At 42.6% G+C, this 27,035-nt stretch overlaps 1 protein-coding gene across 1 annotated transcript; it reads left to right on the top strand.

Moving 5' to 3' along the window:
* The first annotated feature begins 804 nt into the window (after positions 1–804).
* On the top strand, positions 805–27,035 carry LOC111960717 (WD repeat and SOCS box-containing protein 1-like). The gene is given in 11 exon segments (XM_070438990.1): positions 805–1,219; positions 2,323–2,491; positions 8,500–8,768; positions 13,198–13,329; positions 14,139–14,239; positions 17,187–17,359; positions 17,460–17,573; position 17,616; positions 18,435–18,483; positions 18,486–18,540; positions 24,343–27,035. Coding segments are annotated over 11 exon segments (1,266 nt in total). The 5' UTR covers positions 805–1,179; the 3' UTR covers positions 24,506–27,035.

The raw sequence follows: 27,035 nt of genomic DNA, 5'->3' as shown, positions 1-27,035 counted from the left end.
AAAGTTGTGGCAAAATGGCTTAAGGACAACAAAGTCAAGGTATTTGAGTGGCCATCACAAAGCCCTGACTTCAATCCTATAGAAAATTTGTGGGCAGAACTGAAAAAGCGTGTGCGAGCAAGGAGGCCTACAAACCTGACTCAGTTACACCAGCTCTGTCAGGAGGAATGGGCCAAAATTCACCCAACTTATTGTGGGAAGCTTGTGGAAGGCTACCCGAAATGTTTGACCCAAGTTAAACAATTTTAAAGGCAATGCTACCAAATACTAGTTGAGTGTATGTTAACTTATAACCCACTGGGAATGTGGTGAAATAAATTAAAGTTGAAATAAATAATTCTCTCTACTATTATTCTGACATTTCACATTCTTAAAATAAAGTGTTGATCCTAACTGACCTAAGACAGGGAATTTTTACTATGATTAAATCTCAGGAATTGTGAAACTGAGTTTAAATGTATTTGGTTAAGGTGTATGTAAACTTCCGACTTCAACTGTAAATAAAGGTTAAATAAATCCATAAATACACACAAATCCCCCATCGTAAATGATGCACATTTAATTTTGTTGTCCCCCTCCCCACAGCTTTAAGCTTCAGCAGAAAAATAGTTCTGGTTTGAAATATATTTGTTATATATACCCATTTGCCGTTGCAATGGAACAGCGCACAGTAAGAGAGAAATATATAAATGGTTGTAAATGAGAGTGGAAAACGGTTACAAATGAAGGGGAGGTGCCATTTTATCACCTTGGTAACTGTGATGACGTATGACAAAAAACTCTGCCACTCAGATAGACCTCCCCAGTGAAATAAAAGATGCCATCAAGTCTACTCTTCAGCCATTGTATTTCAACGTAGTCAGCTATCTTCAACGGTGTGCGGTAACACAGTCATTTCAATAAACGCAGATTTTAGCCATCCAGTTGAATTGAACAAAACCTAGTCTGCACACGGATTTTAAGGAAGATAATTACTAAAATAATTGTTTGGTTTTTTTTAGGGCTCACGCGATATTAAAATTTGCAGCAGGCTACGTGCGCGACGTGCACAGCATTCCAGACGTCGGAATAGAATCCAGCTTTCTGGCTAATTATAAAGCTAGCTACATTGTTTATTTTCCAGAAAACTTTTGTTATTAAACCAATAGGCTTTTCTCTACGGATCCGGTTTCTATTTAGATGGCAAGCTTCCCTAATTCTGTAAACGAAAATGAGATAGGTAAGTTGAGATCCTTTTCACTATCTTGCTCTGTGTTTGGGGTGGAGGGGTTTCAAACGTCAATGTTTATTTCGCTATCTAAGATGCATTAACCTAGCTAGCTACTATGTTACACCTTTCATCTATCGGTGACGTCATATGTAGTCTTACTTTATTTTCTATTGTAGGTCAAGTCGTTTCTTCCATAGCCTATAACCTATTTACTAGCCTAGAGACTCACACACTACAGTAACCGCCTGTCACATATTCACTATGCACCCGCGGTTTATACTCGGTGGCCCCACACCAAAGACAATATGGTAGAAACTCTACCCACACATCGCGCGAGCAGTCGGCACACTTGTTTCCCATGTCATTCGGTGGTGGAGGCGACGGCGGTAATTACGTTTCTGAAGTTTGACTCATTCCTCATTAGTCGGGGTAGCGCACTGATTTATCAGGTAGTTATTGTATAAAATGGGTGTTTTGTTGCAACACCTCTATTGCGTAATACATTAAAGTGATATATGATGTCTCATTTATATTCCAAACGAATGTTTATGTTATCCAGTTAAAATAAGTTGGGCTAATAATAAATAAATACAATAGTGTGTTTTGTTGCAGCTCTGCGTAATAAATCAAAGTGATATATGATGTCTACTTTAGCTACTTGGTCAACCATATCTTTATGGTACCCAGTTAAAATAAGTTTATTTGGGCTAATAATATGTTGTGTATTATAGCCAACTTCATTATCATTGATTTACATTTGTAATGGCATGTCAAGTAACAAAACAGTATTGACTCTCAGAATCTCTCAATAAAATTACTTTTGAGCATCAATTCTGACATTGAACATTCATGTCCAGCTACACCAGAGGTCAGTTTAGGGTGGTGGAACCAGCCTGATCTGTATTCGCCTTTCGAAATAGATTGATGAATGCAGCGACCAGGCTGGTGAAATAGAATGACGAAAGCAGTGATCAGGCTGGTTCCACCAGGCTAAGGTCAGTTGGCCCCGAAGCATCTTTTCTACACTGTCATTCAGAAGTTGCTCACAAGCACCATATCATCATGGTATTTGTGCTATTGATCCCTGACTGACCTCTTGTTTCTGTTTTCAGGTAAGGCTAAGTTCATTGGTGAACTCTTAGTGCCTGTTGCTCCCTTTGACCAGAAGTCCGGGCGAGAGACCTGGACTGTAGCCTTTGCACCTGATGGTTCCTACTTCGCTTGGTCTCAAGGGCATCGCATTGTGACGCTTGTTCCCTGGTCAAAATGCCTGAAGAATTTGTAAGTACCTGTACTAGGCCTAACCACATTCTTGGTCAGTACAATTGTGATCAGAAAGTAACAGGTTAGGCCCTACTTCAAAGGTCTGTACATTTTGAGGGAGGCCTACAGAAGCAACTATTCCTTTTGAGTTTTGAAATTCAACAGTTTAAAATGTCTGAATAGCCTAACTAATTTGTCTGTGCAATGAATGCACTGACTGGTGTGGAGTCGTATTTGGCAGTAGAGAGCAGGGGAGGAAGAGACAGTGAATGTGGCGTGTGCTGGTGTGTTGCTGGTGCCCACTGGGTATTCATTTGGCGGCTGCCGTGCCTGTTTCATTGTCTGGTGTTTTAAGGCCCTTTCAGCGCTCCTCCACTCTTACTTTAACAGGTCGCACGGCACACTTCCAAAGGCTTCAACAGGAATTAAGCACAAATACTGCATTTACAACAGCCTCCTGTCCAGACCAGTGGCGGCGCTCCCTCTCTGACCACGTGAGCTGCGTCAGCCAGGCTACCCTGGCCTGTTACTTGACTTAAAAAGGAAGTAAGCTGTAGCCCCCCACTGGCACTGTATATAAATAAATAAAAATCCCCCACAGTAAAATAAAGAAAAATAATTCAATGAGTACATTTGTCCAAGCTTTTGACTGGTACTGTATTTTATTTATTGTTGCTTCATTCCTTTCTCCTAATGTTTCTTACAATATGCTATTTTGTTTTGCTTGAATATCTTGATGGTGTTCTGTACTAGATTCTGCTATTTTTAAAGCAGCAGCTGATGGTTGATAATGTAGAGTGGACTTTCATTAATGAGGAGTTCTTGGTAAACCAAGTTAGAGGAAAGGAGACACTGCTTCTTGTTATTCAGAAGTGGATATATACTCAAGGGCCTTGTGTTATCTTAGCCTATAATTTTAGAACGTTAGAAAAGCTTCTGTAAAGTACAGTCAAACTTTTACAGAAACGGTCTTGTCTTTGGCAAGAGAAAGCAACACACAGCAGCTTAGGGTTTTATTATTGTATCCTTATGTTGTAAAATAATGTAAGGTTTACTGCCATGAAGTCAACTACTTGGTGTCAGGCTGTAAACCCTTCTGTAAACAATGACACGTCAAATCAATATTAAAGGAAGGCTGAGGGCTATAAATGCACTTTTACATTATTTAAGGGCTACAGCCTACTTCCCTTTTAAGTCGAGTAACAGGCCAGGGTAGCCTGGCTGACACGGCTCACGTGGTCAGAGGGAGCTCCGACCCTGGTCTGGACAGGATGCTGTTGTAAATGCACTATTTGTGCTTCAATCTTGCTGAGCTTTGATTGGTTCTCTGACAGGTTTTTTTTCATGGGGGGTTGAGACTTCACATTGTTTGGGTTTGAAAATCCAACAGTTGTATTGGAAGGGGGCGGTGCTCAGGGGCTGTATGTGGCTCACCATGTGGGTGTTTGAGTGAGAGACACAAGATAACTAATCATAAAAATAAAATAACACAGCCACCATTCATTATCGAGGCATCGTGCTGACATCAAAAGAGCCTATCCACTCTAAAGTCAGGAGGACTTTGAGTTAGGTGTCAGTCAGACTAAGGCCTAGGTGCATCCAATCTGATTTTCTAATATCCACAACATTCTATAACACCACAGAACTGGAAATTAATTCTAGATTCTGACATTCCAAATTGTTGTTTACAGTTCTGGTTGAGTTCTTGGTCTCGTTCTAGAATATTCTAGTAGTTCATTACTTGTGCTATCCTTCCCTGTGAGGAGGAAACAGAGCGCAGTGTGCTGTGGAGCAAGCTGCCACGGACACGTGGCATGTATTATCAGTTGCCTTTCTGCAGAGCTGGCTCTTTTTCCACACAAAAAAGCCTTGTGACCTCCCCAGAACCTTTTCAATTTGTCTGAGCAAAAAGAGCTTATTGTATAGTAGACATTTTGTAGTACACTGTTTGGTATTACCTATTGGGTGTAGTTGTGGTTAGCTAGGCCAGAATGGTTTAGGCAAGTCCTGTCTAATGGAGAGAGATTGTTAAATTTAAAACCGGTCAAGGTGTAGAGCTATACTAGATGCAACATATAAGGGAACAATTTCAATATTTAAATGTTTAGTAGACAGACAGAGATATTAATATGGGAAGATAGATGCGTTCCTCTAAGACAGCCTTTCTCAAACTTTTTTGTGCCAGGGACCAGCAAGGCATGGGCTTTTTTCTCTGGGGACTTTACATTTTATTTTATAAATCATAATCGCTTTTTCTTTATGAACATTCATTTATTTTTTACTTTACACTAAATTAATGAATTATGTATTTAATTGTCTTCCTTCATGGTTTGTCTGTCTGTGTTGTACTCATGGGCAGTGTCGCTCTGTCTGTGCCCTCTTCAGGGGCTGTCTGTCTATAAATGACAAAACAAAAATAATATAATTTAGTCATTATACACAATCACATTACSTGTTGTCAATAAAAACAATATAGCAACTAGGGATGCACGATATATCCGTGAACATATCGGAATTGGCCGATATTAGCTAAAAATGGCAACATCGGTATTGGCCCGATGTCTAYTTTAACGCTGATGTGCAAAACCTATGTCAAAGCTACCGTGCATACCTATTTAACGTAGGTACATGATGTAATGACGCCACGTAAAATGTTGCACTACACGTGCAACACAGCATTCCTAACCTAGCCCACAATGTCTGCTGTGTGGATCGAGCAGTCAACAAGTCGAGCAGTCATTTGAAGGAGTAAGGAAATTTCAGCGAGACAACTCAAAGGCGAAATCCATTAACGYCAAGAAAATAGAATTCATTGCCCTTGACAATCAACCGTTCTCTGTCGTGGGTGATGTTGGCTTTTGCCGACTGGTCGAGCACCCGGGTACACACTACCAAGTGTGCTATTTTTCAGATGTTGCCGTCCCGGAGTTGCACAGTAATACCGTCACTGCTATTAGCTTCACGACTGACATTTGGACCAGCGATATCAGCCCTATGAGCATGCCAAGTCTGACAGAAGAGTGGGTCATCGAGGATTTCGTACTGAGGAAAGTTGTATTGCATGCTCAGGAATATGCTGGTTMTCATACCGCTGCTGGCATTTGAGAACATGTTTGAAACATGAACACACTAGCTAGCTCCATTCGAACAACTGACTCGAAATAAGCTCACCAACTGCGCCTGCAGTAGACGTGATACCCTCAGTCATGGCATTGAAACGCCTGCTCAACACAACTGACAAGGATGTAAACAAATGTGCACAAAATCTGAGAAGCTTTATGTGCGTATGGAAAATTTCTGGCATCTTTTTTTTCAGCTCATGAAACATGGGACCAACACTTTACATGTTGCATTTATACATTTTCTAACGCCACCGATTCTGTCACATAAGTGGAGTGCGCATGCCCATTCTGACTTCGTCAATGCTAAGCTAACCAGTTAGCTAGCGTGCGGCATTAGTGCTGACTATTTTCTATGGAGTGAAGATGGCCCCTTTTCCTGACGAGTTGGATGTTTTTACTGGCCCACATTGGCGTATGAAACAGTTGCCATTGACAACAGTTTGCCCCAGCAACAAAACGGCCCACACGGGCTGTGAACAAGCGATTCGGTGGCATTCTCTCTTTACTGTGTCGCCACCATGCTCGATGTCATGTACAAGGACTGCTACTGTGATGTAGACAAGAAACAAGGTTTACATGAAATGTACATACACAGCTGGACAAGGCGGAAACGGACACAGTGACAGTGCGCTCCGAGGAAGAGGCCACGGACAGAGCTGAAACTTCACTGCTTGACATGTATGATGAAATCCTGGTTGAGAATGGAACAAATGAACAACGAAACAGCACAGCAAGTAAGTGAAAGAAATAGGTTTTGATTATGTTTTACTGGTAATGGGGACATATGTAAATGCCAACAAAATAACTTTTTGTTGTGTGTGTGTGTGTAACCTTTATTTAACTAGGCAAGTCAGTTAACAAGTTCTTATTTCCAATGACGGCCTACCCCGGCCAAACCCGGACAATGCTGGGCCAATTGTGCACTGCCCTATGGGACTCCCAATCACGACCGGGTGTGATACAGCCTGGATTTGAACCAGGGACTGTAGTGACGCCTCTTGCACTGCGATGCAGTGCCTTAGACCGACGTGTCAGTGTGTGTGTGTGTGTGTTAACTGTACTAGAATGCATAAAGCCACAAAAAAATATATCGGTATCAGGTTTTTTTGGCAAGGAAAATATCGGATATCGGTATTGGGCAAAAATGTCACATCAGTGCATCACTAATAGCAACTGAATCTTTATAAACAAATAACAATCTATCAATATATACAATGTTAAATAAATAGAATATTACAAGATATTTGACTCACTCAATCATTGATACTGGTGTGCCTGCCTCTTGGACATCAATAGGTCAAACCTCAGAGGGAAGGAGGAGAGGGACACTGAGGGGTTTTTAACAGCTAGTCTGCTGCAATATTTAGATTTTGTTGCAGCAAGAGAGGAGAAGCCTTTCTCACATAAGTATGTAGAATGAAAGGGGATGAATGTCTTCACTGCCATCTCGCTGAGTTGTGGGTATTCTCTGCTGCTGAACAGCCAGAATGTGGAAAGGCACATCTCATTAAAACCAGTGTCCCGCATTCTTTTTATTCTTGCCACATTTGAGCAGCAGTCCCGTTGGTACAGAGTCCGATATAACGTCCCATCGTAATCCATGTCCCGTTATGTAGGCCTACTTGTTCAGAACACAGAATATTTCACCTGCAGCTGTATTCTGAGGCATCTCTTGAAAACAAATACATTCTTCATAAATGTAGCATACACACACACAAGAAGCGGGCATTTGAAATGTCAGTCATCTAATTGGATTGCAAACCAATTTGATGCACAGGCTCTGTCTAAAACCTGTGATTCAATATCATCTGCCATATTGTGGATTCTAGGTGTGACAGTGTTATTGTGAAGTGGGATTTCACTGACCATTGTAGCAGCAGTTGGGCCTAAAACTTCTCGGCAAGCATCCACGTCTGATGGCATCACCAGCTTTTCAACTATAGCGAAAGGAGCCTGGCACTTGGAAATGTTTTGAGAGAGTACGATGCCCTCAGTAAAGTGTTGTCTGAAATGATTGTGCACATTTTTGGGGGGGTTGGTCGGTCATCTCTTTTTCGTAAAAAAACTATGCTTCGGTGTAACTATACTTCGTCATGGCAACACAATTTTTTACTGCAACCTAGACTGCAGCATGCGTAGTTGAGCGCATTGCCCAAGCAGGCCTATGGCAAGTATTTATTCGATTCAAATATGCCGCAGACCAAAGAAAGCCCCAATCATATTCAAGACAAATTTGCCGCGGACCGGCAAGCACTCCTCCACAGACCGAGGTTTGAGAAAGGCTGCTCTTAAGAGGTTCGCAGCAAATCTTTCTCCTTCCAGCAGGGAGTGTAGACCTAAATACTCCTTGTGTTTGTTGTCTCATCCTTCCCTGCCCTTGGTCAAAACATTGAATCAAGGCTGAGACCTAGAGGTTCAATAGACTATACATTTTAAAAGGACACCCATGGCTGATTTTTGTGGCTCATGGGCTCATATCAGTTACTAAGACCTGTTTATGATGATTTCTGTCCTTAGAGGTTACCTGGAGGCCAAATTCCAATAGGGAATAATCATCAGAATATCTTTCTTAWCAATATGAAACTCATGGACCAAGTTAGCCAACCCTCTCTCACCACTTTAGACTGCATGTATCACTCAGTGCTCTCCTCCTTTATGTGCATAATTCTTTTAGCTGTTTGGCACCTGGATCTATTGAATTCAGATGCGTTACATTAAAAAGTTATGTGATCATCGCACTGTAGGACTACATGTAACTCACGTTTCTCCCTCTCCTTTCCCTCCATTACCCTCATTTCCCTGTTATCCATTTCTGTCCCTTCTCTTTTTCTGCCCTCTCTCCATCTCACTCCCTGTCTTTCCACATGACCCCTCTCCTTCCTCTCTTTCTATCCCACTCTCCAGTGTTGGGGAAGGCTCCAACGGAGCGGGCCCTCAGCGTTTGTCGCGGCAGAACAGCGAGGGAGGAACAGTGGTGCCAGTGGGCGAGCCCAGGGAGCATACCATCGACTGCGGTGACATCGTGTGGGGTCTGGCCTTTGGCTCGTCTGTGCCAGAGAAGCAGAGTCGCTGCGTCAACATCGAGTGGCACCGTTTCAAGTTCGGTCAGGACCAGCTGCTGCTTGCCACGGGCCTCAACAATGGACGTGTCAAGATCTGGGACGTCTATACTGGTGAGCACCTGATTAAACATGAACATCACAACCAGCTGGGCGGCTCTGTTTTCACAGTGCATTATTCCTAGTTCCATGTACCAATGCAAGTTATTGAATCAGCATGCCTCTTCTCAGCAGGGAGGAAGTTGAAGCCTCGTATTGGGGTTTCTTGGATCAACTTTCTCCACACACATCCTGGGCTGTGTTTTCATTCCAGAAAATCCACTTCGCCCTTCTACCTTTTTTCACTCTCTCACAGATCTTATAGTTGAAAGCAGCACGGCAGAAATTGGGTGGGGCTGTTTACACCAAATCTAGCTTTTGGGGTGGGTCAGGCAGGTTCCTTTTTGCTGGGTGGGGTCAGGCACACCTGTGATATATATTTTTTTCCATGATTATGAGAAGGTCGCTTCTGGTGACTTTTAAAAGGACATTACACGATWAAAAAAWAWAWAWATATATATATATATATTCAATTCTACAAATGTACGTTGTAACTTGGAACTCCGGGGTTTTTCTGGATCAAAATTGGGCTTAGTATTTAGAGGTCCTCTTCTTGGCCGCATATATTTTTTTTTCTGTTTTTAAAGGGAATTTCCTGCAATTATACACAATGTGTCATGGTGCAGAGAGAGAACATTAAAGTTTTAAAGCTACTTTCCTGCAATTCTCTACATTTTGCAATGGTTTATGACGTGTTCTTATGCTATCTGAGTGACTCAATCATAACAAAATCAATGGGTGCCGCATGCCATGATATTTATTTTGATGATTCTTAGTGCTGTGGAACGGTTGTTAAGACACTAACAGCTTACAGATGGTAGGCAATTAAGGTCACAGTTGTGATAACTTAGGACACGAAAGAGGCCTTTCTACTGACTCTGAAAAACACCAAAAGAAAGATGCCGAGGGTCCCTGCTCATCTGTGTGAACGTGCCTTAGGCATGCTGCAAGGAGGCATGAGGACTGCAGATGTGGCCAGGGCAATAAATTGCAATGTCCGTACTGTGAAAGGCCTAAGACAGCGCTACAGGGAGACAGGATGGACAGCTGATCATCCTCACAATGGCAGACCACATGTAACAACACCTGCACAGGATCGGTACATCTTAACATCACACCTGCGGGACAGGTACAGGATGGCAACAACTGCCCGAGTTACACCAGGAACGCACAATCCCTCCATCAGTGCTCAGACTGATGGAGGACTGAGGCTGGACTGAGGGCTTGTAGGCCTGTTGTAGGCAGGTCTTCACCAGACATCACCGGCAACAACGTGACAAACATGACAATGCAACATTCTGTGCGTGATTTCCTGCAAGACAGCAATGTCAGTGTTGTGCCATGGCCAGCGAAGAGCCCAGATCTCAATCCCATTGAGCACATCTGGGACCTGTTGGATCGGAGGGTGAGGGCTAGGGACATTCCCCCCAGAAATGTCCGGGAACTTGCAGGTGCTTTGGTGGAAGAGTGGGGTAACATCTCACAGCAAGAACCGGCAAATCTGTTGCAGTCCATGAGGAGGAGATGCACTGCAGTACTAAATGCAACTGGTGGCCACACCAGATACTGACTGTTATTTTTTATTTTGACCCCCCCCCCCCTTTGTTCAGGGACACATTATTCAATTTCTGTTAGACACATGTCTGTGGAACTTGTTCAGGTAATGTCTCAGTTGTTGAATCTTATGTTCATAAAAATATTTACACGTTAAGTTTGAGAGGACATACATTTTTTTGCTGAGTTTATATACCCCAATTTGGGTGGAGTCTCCTCCTCTCTAAACATTACATATTTATTACTAGGCAGGAAGTTAAGTGATACGGGCCACAAACTGTTCCTTCTCCCTTAAGCTGACCTGACCTCTACCCCCTTCCTCACTACTCCCCAGCTCTCCACCATTATCAGTGACTGCAATCATGTGATTCCTCTACTCGGCACCTCCCAAAGCCCCCTGGCTCCTATCCAACCTTCCCTGACCCCACCATATACATTCCTCCTACAGATACCCATTAACTTCTGGTGTATAAACTAGACTATGGCACTCCTCATGCCTCTAGTGTAACTGATGATTAACAATATTTAAAGTTTCGAAATCCTACCCATCAGTCTGTGTTGGAGACAGTCAGTGGGCGATATAATGTGTTGACGTTCATTTTAGCCCAGCTGGCTGTCTGCTTGCGCCTCCACTCCTGCTCCCATGTTTTTTACTGACACACCTGAATGATGATGTTTGCCCACGGCCCCTCTCTCCCTGCTGCCAACACAGTGCTGATGTCACAAACCCGCTAGGCCCCCCTCTTTCCTAGACTCATTGGTTTTCTCTCACACTTTTTCTCTCACACACCTACAGTTGAACTCGGAAGTTTACATACACCTTAGCCAAATGCATTTAAACTCAGTTTTTCACAATTCCTGACATTTAATCAGAGTAAAAATTCCCTGTCTTAGGTCTGTTAGAATCACCACTTTATTTTAAGAATGTGAAATGTCAGAATAATAGTGTAGAGTGATTTCTTTCATCACATTCCCAGTGGGTCAGACGTTTACATACTAATTGAGTGTATTTGGTAGCATTGCCTTTCAATTGTTTAACTTGGGTCAAACGTTTCAGGTAGCCTTCCACAAGCTTCCCACAATAAGTTGGGTGAATTTTGGCCCATTCCCCCTGACAAAGCTGGTGTAATTGAGTCAGGTTTGTAGGCCTCCTTGCTCGCACACACTTTTTCAGTTCTGCCCACAAATTTTCTATAGGATTAAGGTCAGGGCTTTGTGATGGCCACTCCAATACCTTGACTTTGTTGTCCTTAAGGCATTTTGCCACAACTTTGGAAGTATGCTTGGGGTCATTGTCCATTTCGAAGACCCAAGCTTTACTTCCTGACTGATGTCTTGAGATGTTGCTTCAATATATCCACCTAATTTTCCTACCTCATGATGCCATCTATTTTGTGAAGTGCACCAGTCCTTCCTGCAGCAAAGCACCCCCACAACATGATGCTGCCCACCCCTGTGCTTTACGGTTGGGATGGTGTTCTTCGGCTTGCAAGCATCCCCCTTTTTCCTCCAAACATAACGATGGTCATTATGACCAAACAGTTCTATTTTTGTTTCYTCKGACCAGAGGACATTTCTCCAAAAAGTACGATCTTTGTCCCCATGTGCAGTTGCAAACTGTTGTCTGGCTTTTTTTATGGTGGTTTTGGAGCAGTGGTTTCTTCCTTGCTGACCGGCCTTTCAGGTTATGTAGATATAGATACTTTTCTACCTATTTCCTCCAGGATCTTCACATGTCCTTTGCTGTTGTTCTGGGATTGATTTGCACTATTCGCACCAAAGTACGTAGTTCTCTAGGAGACAGAATGTGTCTCCTTCATGAGCGGTATGACGGCTGCGTGGTCCCATGGTGTTATACTTGCGTACTATTGTTTGTACAGATGAACATGGTACCTTCAGGTGTTTGTAAATTGCTCCCAAGAATGAACCAGACTTGTGGAGGCCTACAATTGTTTTTCTGAGGTCTTGGCTGATTTCTTTTGATTTCCCCATGATGGCAAGCAAAGAGGCACCGAGTTTGAAGATAGGCCTTGAAATACATCTACAGGTACACCTCCAATTGACTCAAATGATGTCAATTAGCCTATCATAAGCTTCTAAAGCCATGACAATTTTCTGGAATTTTCCAAGCTGTTTAAGGACACAGTCAACTTAGTGTATGTAAACTTGCTTTCTTTATTTCATGGCTGAATATTGCCGGTGGCATTACTTTTGTTAGGATTTGGCTTCAGGCGCAATTAGGGTGTTATTGTAATAACTATTATAATCGATTATTATTCCCCAATTTAGAGTTGTCAACTGTTAGCAGACTATTTGAGAATAGCTACTGTAATTGAGTCCCATCCTCCCCTCAATGGAACCAGTGTTTGGACTGAGTATCAGGAAGTAACTAATTGAAGGGTTTAACTCAGGATTACTCTGCTTTCAACTATTGTGTGTCAGTCTACCCAGAGGMTATTCTGTGTCACTCTGACTGTCAACACCAGGACCAGCCTTTAAAATAGAGCTCTCCTGGGCTCCAACTCATCATGTAAAGAAAAGAGCACAGTCAGTGGGACTAGTTGTTACATGAAGAATTAATTTGTGACCGCCCTCTTTCTTTCCCCTCTTAAATGTTTATTTTCTATACTCCATCTCACTCTCTTTTTATGTGCCTCTGTACAAACTGACAGCGCTCTGGTTACTTTTCACATGGGTGTGGAACCCACACTATTCTACACCCCACAGAGGGAATAAAGCAAATTGCAGCTCTGTGGCATTTTAATCCACAAATCATGACAAATTCCCCAAGGCTGTGTAATTAGAGGTGGTGGAGTTGACCTACAGTAACTCGTCTGTGCTGTGTATCTCATTAGCTTTATTATTAACTCGTGGTTGTTTGCCTTTACAGGAAAGCTGTTGCTGAATCTCATGGACCATACAGATATAGTGCGAGACCTCACTTTTGCCCCTGATGGCAGCCTCATGCTAGTCTCGGCATCCAGAGACAAAACCCTGAGGGTCTGGGACCTGAAAGATGACGGTAAGAACACTGAGCCCTGAGGAACACCTTTTTATTATCTTGGACCTGAAATCATTTTCCATGCTTGTTAACATAGTTATTGTTTTTGTTAGAGATTTGTACAGCTGTGCCAGCAAGCCACACTGATCTGTTGAGGTCAAGATTATTATGATGCATGCAGATGTCATTTTTGTGTGTTGGGCTTATACACATCCACACACAAAGCTGAAGAAGTAGGGAGCATGTGATAAGTTGCCTTTGTTCCAGTGCAATGAGCTACTGCTGCTGACGGTTCCACCTTGAAAGGCCCCTCACCCCCTGCATGCGTTCTAAGCTCACATGAGCAGAGAATGTTAAAATTGGACCCAAGTCCAAGGTCTCCTGAACAAAAGCCTAGAGGAAGGCATAGCCATGGCATGGTCTGACCTAGTTTCTCCTCTATTGACCAGAGCAGTCCTGGGTACAGTCATTGATAAGTCAGATCACCACTAACACATCTATTTTATCTGTGAATCCGTGTTTTCAAATGACACAATCAACATACACAAGCAGTAGGATTTCCTACAGTTTTTGTAACTTGAAAAATGAAACTCCACGAGCCTAGACTCCAGAGCCTAATTGGAAAAACCTACATTTTACCATCTAAGCCCAGTAATTAAAATAGCCCAGTTATCCCTATTGAAATCTTGCAGACAATCCTATAAACCTTGGAAACATAATCAGCAGACATTGGTACTGTTACTTCATCACAATAATTTCTTAAAAAGCAAATAGTTTGCAATTCTCCGTCACATGTACATGTCATAACAACCTGTGATGCTGTGTTGTAGGCAACATGGTTAAAGTGTTGCGGGGTCATCAGAACTGGGTCTATTGCAGCGCATTCTCACCAGACTCCTCAGTCCTCTGCTCTGTCGGAGCCAGTAAATCGGTACGTACACCTGTTCCCCTTTCTCTCCTTTTTGAGATGAACTGCTTCTGTGTGCTATTGCTTGTCTAGTTATGCTCAATGACCTACCAATGAAACACTCCCACCTTCCCCTCAACTGAATCTTGACCGTTATGCTTGGTGTCATGACTAGTTCAACAGCCCTGCCTGTAGTTTGGTTTGGCTTGGTTTGAAGTAGCTTTGGTATTGTAATATGCATGTAGACTAAACAAATGATCACACACTTCTTTGTAATAGTTTCGGGATTTATCCTCCATCTACAATCTACAATCCAGCTCACAATCTAAACTGTTCATTTGATGCTTTAGAATGTGGGATGCAGATTGTTATGCTTTATTTAATGACCTTTGAACCTCAATGTAGACCAAAATCATTCAAAGAAATGTTCTAAATATTTTTGGATTTCCCTTTTTGATAAAATCTACCTGGTATTTAGTAAATAGTATGCAAGGAGAAAATTAGATGGTTAGCTAAGTGGCGTAGTCCTCAAAATGGCTGCCCAGCCAGTGCGGGATTGGACCCCAATGACTTCAGTCACAGATGCACACTTTGCAAGAACCTCATTAACATGCTAGTAGTTAGTTACTGTAGACAGTTCCACCCTTCTTGTGCAGGGTGCAGCTAGATTGTTGTTAGGCTGTGTGTGTCCATAAGTGTCTTGCTTTCCCTGTCACAGGTGGCAGGTGTGTGAGTGTTTTTGAAGGGAGGGAGCGCCGCGCTGACATAAAGCAGCCGGTGCAGACGGCTGGCTGGTGGCACCAGTGCCACTACTACTGCCGGGCTGGGACGCACTGTGCCCCTGCCCAGGGGGCAGCCTTGCACCTACCTGACCGCAAGGTCTCCCGTACGTAGGTGCTGCTGTCTCCATGTTTGTCTACCTCCGCTGTCGCAGTTCCTCCTTTTATATCAGTTATAAAACAGTGATTTTAAAACGGCAGTAAAGTAAATACTTCCCACCCACATGGTCCCTTACCCCTCTCCTTCACCTCCTACTGTCCTTCCCCATCTCACCTCGACCCCCACTCCCAAATGTACTTAATTAGAAACCCTAACTATTATAGCACACCTTAACTGACATTTTGTTAGGTTAGTAGTTTTTGTCAGTTCAATGTCAGTCTCGCCCTCCCACAGTCTCTAACTTGTATGAATGACATTTATGATTATTTATGTCTCTCCATAATGAGGCTGTTAACATCAGTTACTTTAGTTTGATATCCTTAGTTCTCCCTCATCCTCCTGACTTCTCTCCCGGGGCCCATGTTTAAGGGCCAGTCAGCACGCCCATCTCTGTTGTGGCCGCCCTGCTCAGCCCCTTTTGTAATGGAGTTAGTGTGCAGGGGTCAGGTCATTGTTGGCGTAATTGAGAATTGAAAGGACTCTTTGTGGCTCCGCAGACTGCCATCATCCCAATAAATGTCTGCCTTTGTCCCAAACACTCTACCAAAATGAACATGGACAATGTTGGAGTTGAAAAAAACATGATGTAAGTTAGTGAATTCCCTGTTGCCTCATAATTGGCCAAAGGGCAGTATTTRCCTCACGGAAATGTCCCACTTTGATTAGCATTTGCATATTTTTTTGTTAAAACAGATCGAGAAAACAAACGCAACGGTCAATGATTTTCTGTGACCATAGTGGGAGAGGAAGAACAGTCTCTCATACAGAATGACTGAAAATCAAAACACATACTCGTCATAGTACAAAAAACAAAACTGCTAATACATTCAAACTGAACTCTAAATTGCTTGAACAGAATTTTTATAGAGAACTGAGCCTCATTAAAAAAGCCACAGAAAATAAAGGAGGCAACTGTAACTGTCTGCCATTTTGGAGCAGATTTTCCAGTCACTGGCAGCTGGCTGTCTTATAAAATGTGGAGTGGTGTAGCTTGCCTAAAATGCAGGCAGTAGCCTCATGCGTTGGATTCCTTTCATTTCACACTAACGCTAGAGGAGGGAGTAGGAGAACATTTTGAACTGAAGTAGCCCCCAGAAACCATTGAATTGATTGTGGAATGGCATTTATCTACTTTAGCTGGAATGTTGCACTTTTGCTCAAGTGCAATGTTTGCAGAACTCCTTGTGATGTTTTCAATAGGCCTATACAATCTTCTTTTGGTTGTAAAAGTTACAAGGAAGTACAACATCACTGTTAAAGCCTCTCTAGAATTGGGTTTTAATTAGATTTGCTCTGTTCTGGTCAGTTTAAAGTTTTAACAAATAACAAGGCATGTTCCTCTTGCGCATGCATTACATTGCTCTGGAGCAAAGGAACGTTCAAGGCTTTATGGCTGGCTGTTGAAAACAGTGTGCACATGTTGCAAATGTGTGTCCAAAGGCGTCAACCTTTTGGCCATCAAATGTTTTTTTTCTCTTGCAGTATGTCTCTTCGTAGGCTTCCGCCGGAGGTGCGAGCCTTTTGTAATCACAGTGAACTAGAACTCTGAAAGGGGAAACCAGTGGAGTAACATTATGTTACCTTAAGTTACTACTTGTTTTATTTTCTTCTTTTTCTGTAGACTTAAAAATGTTTGTATTGAGAACGTTGTAAGTAGATATTAATATGTTTAAATGCTAGCCTACGTCAAGAATTTATATGGAGCACTATTTTAGCAGCTATGTTAAGAAACCAGATGTGCAGTGACATGCATTTTGTTACATAACATAGAATTGCTGCTTGAGTAGCATGTGATTTATTTTGTGCATTGTTTGGTCTGTAGTTCAACACATAAGCCATAAAATGACACTGAGCATACAAAGATTTTTCTGTTTATTTCTTGTTTTATTTTTGTTGCTTAATTTAACTATTTGTAATTTACATTGCATCTGTTTTGACATTTTATGTCAGTAGTTTTTAGGTTAAGTGTTTTAAGTAGTTTAAAATGCTTGTCCCTGCATGGCGTTATTCCGTGGACCTCTTTCTTCTGTAGGTGTTCCTTTGGGATATGGATAAATATTCCCTGATCCGGAAGCTTGAGGGTCACCATAATGACGTGGTGTCCTGTGAGTTCTCTCCTGATGGCGCCTTGCTCGCCACCGCCTCCTACGACACCCGCGTCATCATCTGGGACCCCCATGTGGGCACTGTGCTGCTGGAGCTAGCGTAAGTCACAGACACCAGGAACTAGGGCAAAGCAATGACACAATGATGTTGTTAAGACCTTGTTGAAGTTTTCTTATCTCTGTGTTTTTCTCTCCTTCAGGCACCTCTTCCCTCCCCCCTCGCCCATCTTTGCAGGAGGGGCCAACGATCGCTGGGTACGTTCCGTAGCATTCTGTCACGACGGGCGTCACATCGCCAGCATCACTGACGACAGGTAAGGAACAAAGGCTGATACCTGTGTCTGGTGCATCAGAAGGGTCCAATAAGGAAAAGCTCAGCTTTAAAAATGTTTGAGATTCTTATGGCTAATGTCCACTTGATCTTCTCTCGAAGGCGTTCTCTTCTACCACACGTGGAGAGCATGGCTGGTGTAGATTTGTAAGTTTGTGTTGGCCATAGCTGCTTCACCAAGCTCACTTGCGCTGTCACACTTCACAGTGTACATGGTAAACTGCGTGCCCTCTCTGCTGATGAAAAAGTGTTAGTTTGCTGCAGTAGCAGGGCGCTGTGAAGCAGAGGGAGAGAGAGAGAGGGAGTCACGAGTCTTAATGGGGTCTGAGTGAGAACAGAGCTGTTGCAGCCAGGCAGGGCCCCCTTTGGGAATGGGTCACATGACGGCCATTAATCAACCGCTGACGCCTTGCTTCCTTCTCTCCTTAGCCCTTCCCTTCCTTGGTTAGGCTGCTAAGTGTTTACCAGTGCGAAGGCAGTGCTAGAGGGAGAGGAGGAACAAGTCTCACAAAATGGCGGGGACAATTTCTTGTCTCAGCCACATCTGCCAAGATTAGTTTTTCTGATAGGATGAGGATAAAACATTTTGAATTTGAACAGTTACATTTGATTTAATAGTGAAAATAAACCCTTTTTTTTTTTTTTTTTTTTTTTTTTTTTTTTTTTTTTATGAAGTGGAACAATATGATCCTACAGTCTTTCAGCCAGCTTGCTTTGGCTCTAATGCAGTTCCCATGTGATCTGTGTCTGACCAGCGCCCTTTTTGCGGTCTACTCTCCCTCTTTATTTGTCCTTCTCTCTTCTACACACCCACTAATCATTCTGTCCATCCCTCTCTCCCCAGAGTGTGCGTTTCTGGACCATTGATGAGAAGTCTCCCAAGGCCATCGCTCCCTCATTAATGGTCTCTGCTGTGCCTTCTCTACTGACGGGAGTGTCTTAGCAGCTGGGTGAGGCGCACACACACTCCGACACACCTACCTACACAACTCCACACACACCTAACTACACCTCCCCACACACACACACTCCTACACACCTCCTACACCTTCTCCCACCACACACACACCTAACTACACCTCTCCACACACACACACTCCTACACACCACCTACACCTCTCCCACACACACACCTAACTACACCTCTCCACACACACACACACACACTCCTACACACCTACCTACACCTCTCCACCCACACACACACACACACTCCTACACTAGAGGCGACCGATTATGATTTTTCAACGCCGATACCGATTATTGAGGGCCAAAAAAAGCCGGTACCGATTAATCGGCTGATTCTTTATTTTTAATACTTTTTTTTGTTTTGTAATAATGACAATTACAAAATACTGAATGAACACTTATTTTAACTATAAAATCAATTTAGCCTCAAAATCAATTTAGCCTCAAATAAATAATGAAACATGTTCAATTTGGTTTAAATAATGCAAAACAAAGATGTGTGGAGAAGAAAGTAAAAGTGCAATATGTGCCATGTAAGATAGCTAACGTTTAAGTTCCTTGCTCGAACATGAGAACATTTGAAAGCTGGTGGTTCCTTTTAACATGAGTCTTCAATATTCCCAGGTAAGAAGTTTTAGGTTGTAGTTTATTATAGGAATTATAGGACTATTTCTCTCTATACGATTTTATTTCATATACCTTTGACTATGGATGTTCTTATAGGCACTTTAGTATTGCCAGTGTAACAGTATAGTTTCCATCCCTCTCCTCGCCGCTACCTGGGCTCGAACCAGGAACACATCGACAACAGCCACCCTCGAAGCAGCGTTACCCATCGCTCCTCAAAAGCCGCGGCCCTTGCAGAGCAAGGGGAACAACTACTCCAAGTCTCAGAGCGAGTGATGTTTGAAACGCTATTAGCGCGCACCCCGCTAACTAGCTAGCCATTTCACATCGGTTACACCAGCCTAATCTCGGAACCGTTCCGTATTTTATCTAACGGATGGCATCCCTAAGTATAAATATTGCTGTAACATTGAAGGTTGTACAATGTAATGTCATAATTATGTACAATTCTGGCAAATTAATTACGGCCTTTGTTAGGAATAAATGGACTTCACACAGTTCGCAATGAGCCAGGTGGCCCAAACTGCTGCATATACCCTGACTGCTTGCACGGAACACAAGAGAAGTGACACAATTTCCCTAATTATAAGAAATTCATGTTAGCAGGCAATATTAACTAAATATGCAGGTTTAAAAATATATACTTGTGTATTGATTTTAAAGAAAGGCATTGATGTTTATGGTTAGGTACATTGGTGCAACGACAGTGCTTTTTTCGCAAATGCCCTTGTTAAATCATCACCTGTTTGTCGAAGTAGGCTGTGATTCGATGAGAAATGAACAGGCACCGCATCGATTATATGCAACGCAGGACAAGCTAGTTATCCTAGTAATATCATCAACCATGTGTAGTTAACTAGTGATTATGTTAAGATTGATTGTTTTTTAAAAGATACGTTTAATGCTAGCTAGCAACTTACCTTGGCTTCTTGCTGCCCTCGCGTAACAGGTAGTCAGCCTGCCACGCAGGCTCCTCGTGGAGTGCAATATGAGGCAGGTGGTTAGAGCGTTGGACTAGTAACCGGAGGATTGCAAAAACGAATCCCCGAGCTGACAAGGTAAAAATCTGTCGTTCTGCCCCTGAACAYGGCAGTTAACCCACCGTTCCTAGGCCGTCATTGATAATAAGAATGTGTTCTTAATTGACTTGCCTAGTTAAATAAAGGTGTACATTTTTTATTTTATTTTTTTATTCGGCAAATCGGTGTCCAAAAATACCGATTACCGATTGTTATAACTTGAAACCGGCCATTCCGATTAATCGGTCGACCTCTGTCGACCTCTATCCTACACATCTACCTACAGCTCTCCACACACACTCCTACACACCTCCCTACACCTCTCCACACACAAACACACTCCTACACACCTCCCTACACCTCTCCACACACACACCTACCTACACCTCTCCCCACACACACACTCCTCTACACACTACGACACCCTCTCCACACACACGCACTCCTACACACCTACCTACACTTCTACACACACACATACTCCTACACTTCTCCCACACAACTCCTACACACCTACACACTCTCCACACACACTCATGCACACCTCTCCACACACACACACTCCTACACACCTACCGACACCTCTCCACACACACACACACACACACACACTCCTACACACCTACCTACACTTTCCACACACACATACTCCTACACTTCACACACACACACACACATACTCCTACACTTCTCCACACACACACATACTCCTACACTTCTCCACAACACACACACACTGTTCTGCCTGCGGTTATGGAACCGCTACCGTCCCAGACCTGTTGTTTTTCAACTCTTGATGATCGGCTATGAAAAGCCAACTGAAAATTATTCATGATTATTATTTGACCATGCTTGTCACTTATGAACATTTTGAACATCTTGGCATAGTTCTGTTATAATCTCCACCGGCACAGCCAGAAGAGGACTGGCCACCCCTCATAGCCTGGTTCCTCTCTAGGTTTCTTCTAGGTTTTGGCTTTCTAGGAGTTTTTTCCTAGCCACGTGCTTCTACACCTGCATTACTAGCTGTTTGGGGTTTAGGCTGGGTGTCTGTACAGCACTTCGAGATATTAGCTGATGTAAGGGCTATATAAAATAAAATAAATTGATTGATACTCCTACACTTCTCCACCACACACACACACACATACTCCTACACTTCTCCACACACACACACACATACTCCTACACTTCTCCACACACACACATATCCTCATTCTCCACACACCAACACATACTCCTACACTTCTCCACACACACAACACATACTCCTACACTTCTCCACACACACACCACACATACTCCTACCTACACCTCTCTACACACACCTGTTGAATTGCACACACCCTAGTCTATAGGCAAGTGGCAGGTGATCAATCAAGACTTTATGTACTGCCAGAAACTGTTTTCCAGCTTTTTTTTTGCAGCTGTCGGAAGCGCAGCGGCTCCTATATGTTAATGGTTAACCAGGAGCCTGGGTGTATCTTACAACGATGCTTCAACCAGTTCTGTTAGGTAGACCATGGCTACCTAGTACCTACCTTTCAGTGCTGTTGTGAGGGATAGATTGACATGGAAATAACTTTCTTCTCGCCCCGTTGGTCTCGAGACGACAGCGTGCATTTTTGGGCTTTTTATTCGGCAAATCGGTGTCCAAAATACCGATTACCGATTGTTATAATTGAAATCGGCATTCCGATTAATCGGTCGACCTCTATCCTACCCTCTCCACACACTCTACCTACACACCTTCCTACACCTCTCCACACTCTACCTACACACTTCCTACACCTCTCCACACACACACACCTACACACCTACCTACACCTCTCCAACAACACACTCCTACACACCTACCTACACCTCTCAACAACACACACTCCTAACACCTACTACACCTCTCCACACACACACACTCCTACACACCTACCTACACCTCTCCACACACACACACTCCTACACACTACCTAACCTCTCCCACAACACACACACTCCTACACCCTACCGACACCTTTCCACACACACTCACACACACATTCTCCTACACACCTACCAACACCTCACCACCACACACACTAACTACACCTCTCTACACACACACACCTACCTACACCTCTCCACACACTCCTACCTAACACCTTCCTACACCTCTCCACCACTCCTACCTACACACTCTCACACACAGCCCCTACACAACACACATCCTACACACTACCGACACCTCTCCACACACTACACACCTACAGTTGAAGTCGAAGTTTACATTATTAGTTGGAGTCATTAAAACTCATTTTTCAACCACTCACAAATTCTTGTTAACAAACTATAGTTTTGGCAAGTCATTAGGAATCTACTTTGTGCATGACACAAGTCATTTTTCCAACAATTGTTTACAGACAGATTATTTCACTTATTATTTACTGTATCACAATTCCAGTGGGTCAAGAAGTTTACATACACTAAGTTGACTGTGCTTTAAACAGCTTGGAAAATTCCAGAAAATTGTGTCATGGCTTTAGAAGCTTCTGATAGGCTAATTTACATAATTTGAGTCAATTGGAGGTGTACCTGTGGATGGATTCAAGGCCTTCCTTCAAACTCAGTGCCTCTTTGCTTGACATCATGGGAAAATCAAGAAATCAGCCAAGACCTCAGAAAAAAAATTGTAGACTCCACAAGTCTGGTTCATTTGGGAGAAATTTCCAAATGCCTGAAGATACCACGTTCATCTGTACAAACAATAGTACGAAAGTATAACACCATGGGACCACGCGCCGTCATACCGCTCAGGAAGGAGACGCATTCTGTCTCCAAGAGATTGAATGTACTTTGGTGCGAAAAGTGCAAATCAATCCCAGAACAACAGCAAAGGACCTTGTGAAGATGCTGGAGGAAACCGGTACAAAAGTATCTATATCCACAGTAAAACGAGTCCTATATCGACATAACCTGAAAGGCCACTCAGCGAGAAAGAAGCCAATGCTCCAAACTGGCATAAAAAAAGCCAGACTGTGGTTTGCAACTGCACATGGGGACAAAGATCGTACTTTTTGGAGAAATGTCCTCTGGTCTGATGAAATAAAAATAGAACTGTTTGCCATAATGACCATTGTTATGTTTTGAGGAAAAAGGGGGAGGCATGCAAGCCGAATAACACCATCCCAACCGTGAAGCATGGGGGTGGCAGTGTCATGTTGTGGGGGTGCTTTGCTGCAGGAGGGACTGGTGCACTTCACAAAATAGATGGCATCATGAGGTAGGAAAATTAGGTAGATATATTGAAGCAACATCTCAAGACATCAGTCAGGAGGTTAAAGCTTGGTCGCAAATGGGTCTTCGAAATGGACAATGACCCCAAGCATACTTCCAAAGTCGTGGCAAAATGGCTTAAGTACAAAGRCCTGACCTTAATCCAACAGAAAATGTGTGGGCAGAACTGAAAAAGCGTGTGTGAGCAAGGAGGCCCACAAACCTGACTCAATTACACCAGCTTTGTCAGGAGGAATGGGCCAAAATTCACCTAACTTATTGTGGGAAGCTTGTGGAAGGCTACCCGAAATGTTTGACCAAGTTAAACAATTTAAAGGCAATGCTACCAAATACTAGTTGAGTGCATGTTAACTTATAACCCACTGGGAATGTGATGAAAGAAATACAATTTGAAATAAATCATTRTCTCTACTATTATTCTGACATTTCACATTCTTAAGATATAGTGGTGATCCTAACTGACCTAAAACGGGGCATTTTTACTCTGATTTAAATGTCAGGAATTGTGAAAAACTGAGTTTAAATATATTTGGCTAAGGTGTATGTAAACTTCCGACTTCAACTGTACCTACACCTCTGCGCGCGCACACACACTCCTACACACCTAACTACACCTCTCCACACACACCCATACAGTCCATTTAGGTGCTCGGGGGGATTAATCCTGTTTGAATTGCACACACCCTATTCTATAGGCAAGTGGCAGGTGATCAATCAAGACTTTATGTACTGCCAGAAACTGGTTTTCCAGCTTTTTATTTGCATGCTGTCGGAAGCCTAGTACCTACCTAGTACCTACCTTTCAGTGCTGTTGTGAGGGATAGATTGACATGGAAATAACTTTCTCTCGCCCCGTTTCTCTCTCAGGTCTCGAGACGGCAGCGTGCATTTTTGGGCGTGCCCAAAGAGCATTGCCAGCCTGCAGCACCTGTGTCGCATGGCACTACGACGGGTCATGTCCACCCAGCAGGTGCAGACACTGCCCATCCCGCCCAGCATACGCTCCTACCTGTCTTACCAAGATCTCTAGCCCTTCACCCTCACCGCCCAACACCGCACGCTGGAAACCAATGAATATTACCTTCCTAGAAAAAACACCCAGGATAAAGACAACAAAAGAGGAAAACTTGATTTACAGACTAACACCACCATGCTATTCTGTGGCAAGGCAGCTTCTTTTTCTATGTATTTATTTTTGTTGGTTTACTTTCGTTTGTGCAAGCCACGGTCTCCCTCAGGGAGTGTGCTTGAATGGTTAAGTTATTTCAGTGGCCTGTCTCTCTGCTTAAGATGGCCTTACCATATCAGTCACCTCTGGATAGTTCTACATTCTTCCTGCAGTAGAGACTTGTTCTCTGTAGATAATTGGCCGCTTTTAGATTTTCGATGCTCCCTAACTGTCTAGCTTAGATTTCGAATGCCTGATAGAAAGCTGGACAAATCGAGGAGACTATAAAAGTAGAGGTCCATTATTCTTTCTACAGTTTCCATTTGGTTTTGGTCATTTCAATATCAATTGAGATCGTTTTCCCTTTCCCTAAATACCTTTTTTATTTATTTATAATTTAAAAAATCAAACCATCTTTTCTTTTTTTTTRTTACACAAAATAGATGGCTTCATGAGGGAGGAAAATTATGTGAATATATTGAAGCAACCTCTCAAGACATCAGTCAGGAAGATTTCGCATGTTTGCAAATGGGTCTTCCAAATGGACAATGACCCCAAGCATACTACCAATGTCTACTACCAATGTTGGCTTGAATGCGCTCGCGGCTGGATCCGGTGTTTAACATCACTGGGGTAAGTGAATGACTGCTGATAAGATTTAGTGTAGTGCCCTCCCAATGTTTTCTGCTACACTAGATCTCCCCAGGTCTTAACCCTCACTCACTCGCTGCCCCAGCTCCTCAATGGGCTTTTCTTTCCACACTTCCAGTCTCACTCATGTCCAGGAGGGAAAAGACGGCCTGTAGCCTTCACTGTCTCACATCTCACTCTCCAAAATAATAGCGACCCATGGCCTGACCTGTTTTGCTTCTCATAATATGTATATATTTTACCTGTAAAAAAAAATATCTGTATAGACAATTATTGTGTGCAAGTCTGTGTGTGTGTATATACACAATATATTATAAATACCTATTAATATACCAGTATATGAATGTATCAGAGGGCGTAGTATGTTTTTTACTGCTGTTTTCTTTTTGAATAATAGAATGTTGAAAACTGTTTTTTTCCCTTTGTACATAGTTTTCGCTTGTTTTAATGTGAAGACCTGTAAATGAATGAATGAATGAATGAATGAGACTATCTCTTATTGTAGAGATCAGGGTGTAGTCTGTGCTCCTTCAGAGTCGGTGAGACGGAGACTGTGAAAGTGTGGATTATAGTGTGCCCTAGGACTTATTCAATAACACAGAAAAAGCCTAAAAGGCGGTTTCCATCCGTATTAATGACGGTCTGAAACCCCTTTTCTATCCTGTGCTATGCTGCACAACTCTAAAGTGGTGTTTCTAAGTGTAAGAAATAACCTATAGGGGAGAGCTATACAACATTTTCTGAGAATAAGTCTTTACAGTTGCCATCTGTAGCATGGGCTCTTTATTGATTGTGTCATACATGACTGGCAATCCTTTGAAGGCTTACTGTTATATGCAGACATTTGATAGTAAATATTTAATTGGGGGGGAAATTAATTATTTTCAGACACAGAATGTTGAGAAGAGCCTAATGGAATAGTATTAATGGTCTACTTTTTGTATTTTGTCTTATGTTGACCTAGGTAGTGGATACAGGCCTGCTGTTAATCAATCTTGGAAATTTTCTGTCTGTCATGCTGATGCCAAAGGTCTCTCTCTCTCGGTTTATAGCCTGTTCTTGTCAGTCAGTGACTTTTCTCTCTCATGGCTAAAACTTTAACTATTGTGCATCTGTGAATTTGATTTATCCTGTTAGTAAAGCCATAAGGCTGTTGTCTTCAGTAATCGGTTGGGTTGGTGTGTTTAGTAAAGCCTTTGCTGATTAGATCTAGAGCCAGTGAATGAATCCAAGCGATGGGTTCTCACCAGTGTTGGGGAGTAGTAAACTACATGTAGTTCAACTAGTAATTTAACTACATTTTGCATTAGCTTGGTGGTAACTTAATTAAATCTCGGTTGGTTTTTTTCTGTAGTTAATACAGGTTATTGCCATGTAGTGGTGTAGCTAACTAAAACTATGGSTGAAGTAAGCAATAATTTTGTAAATGTTTGGGCATCAAACCTGCCTAATTCTCAATTGGAACATTAGTTTTTGTGTTTAGGCTAAATTACACATTTTGTTTAACATACTGTATGCAATTTATAGTCTGACATTGGATGTAGTGAACTACTTTTTCAAAGTAACTTTAGTTAGGTAAACWATTTTTTTTTGCAGGGTTAGCTTAACTTCTTTCAGTGTGAAGTAAGTTTACCAATATCATTACAGAATAGCTTCCCCAAAACGGGTTCTCTCACTATTCGACAAGTGTAATGTAAAATGTTGAATATATCAAATTGAAATTAAATCTTTTTTTTTTTTT

Source organism: Salvelinus sp. IW2-2015, linkage group LG4p (genome assembly GCF_002910315.2).
Source record: "Salvelinus sp. IW2-2015 linkage group LG4p, ASM291031v2, whole genome shotgun sequence".
In the NCBI taxonomy this organism is placed as follows: Eukaryota; Metazoa; Chordata; class Actinopteri; order Salmoniformes; family Salmonidae; genus Salvelinus; species Salvelinus sp. IW2-2015.
The sequence above is the reverse complement of the archived record's forward strand: the minus strand, read 5'-3'. Positions and strand labels throughout refer to the sequence as shown.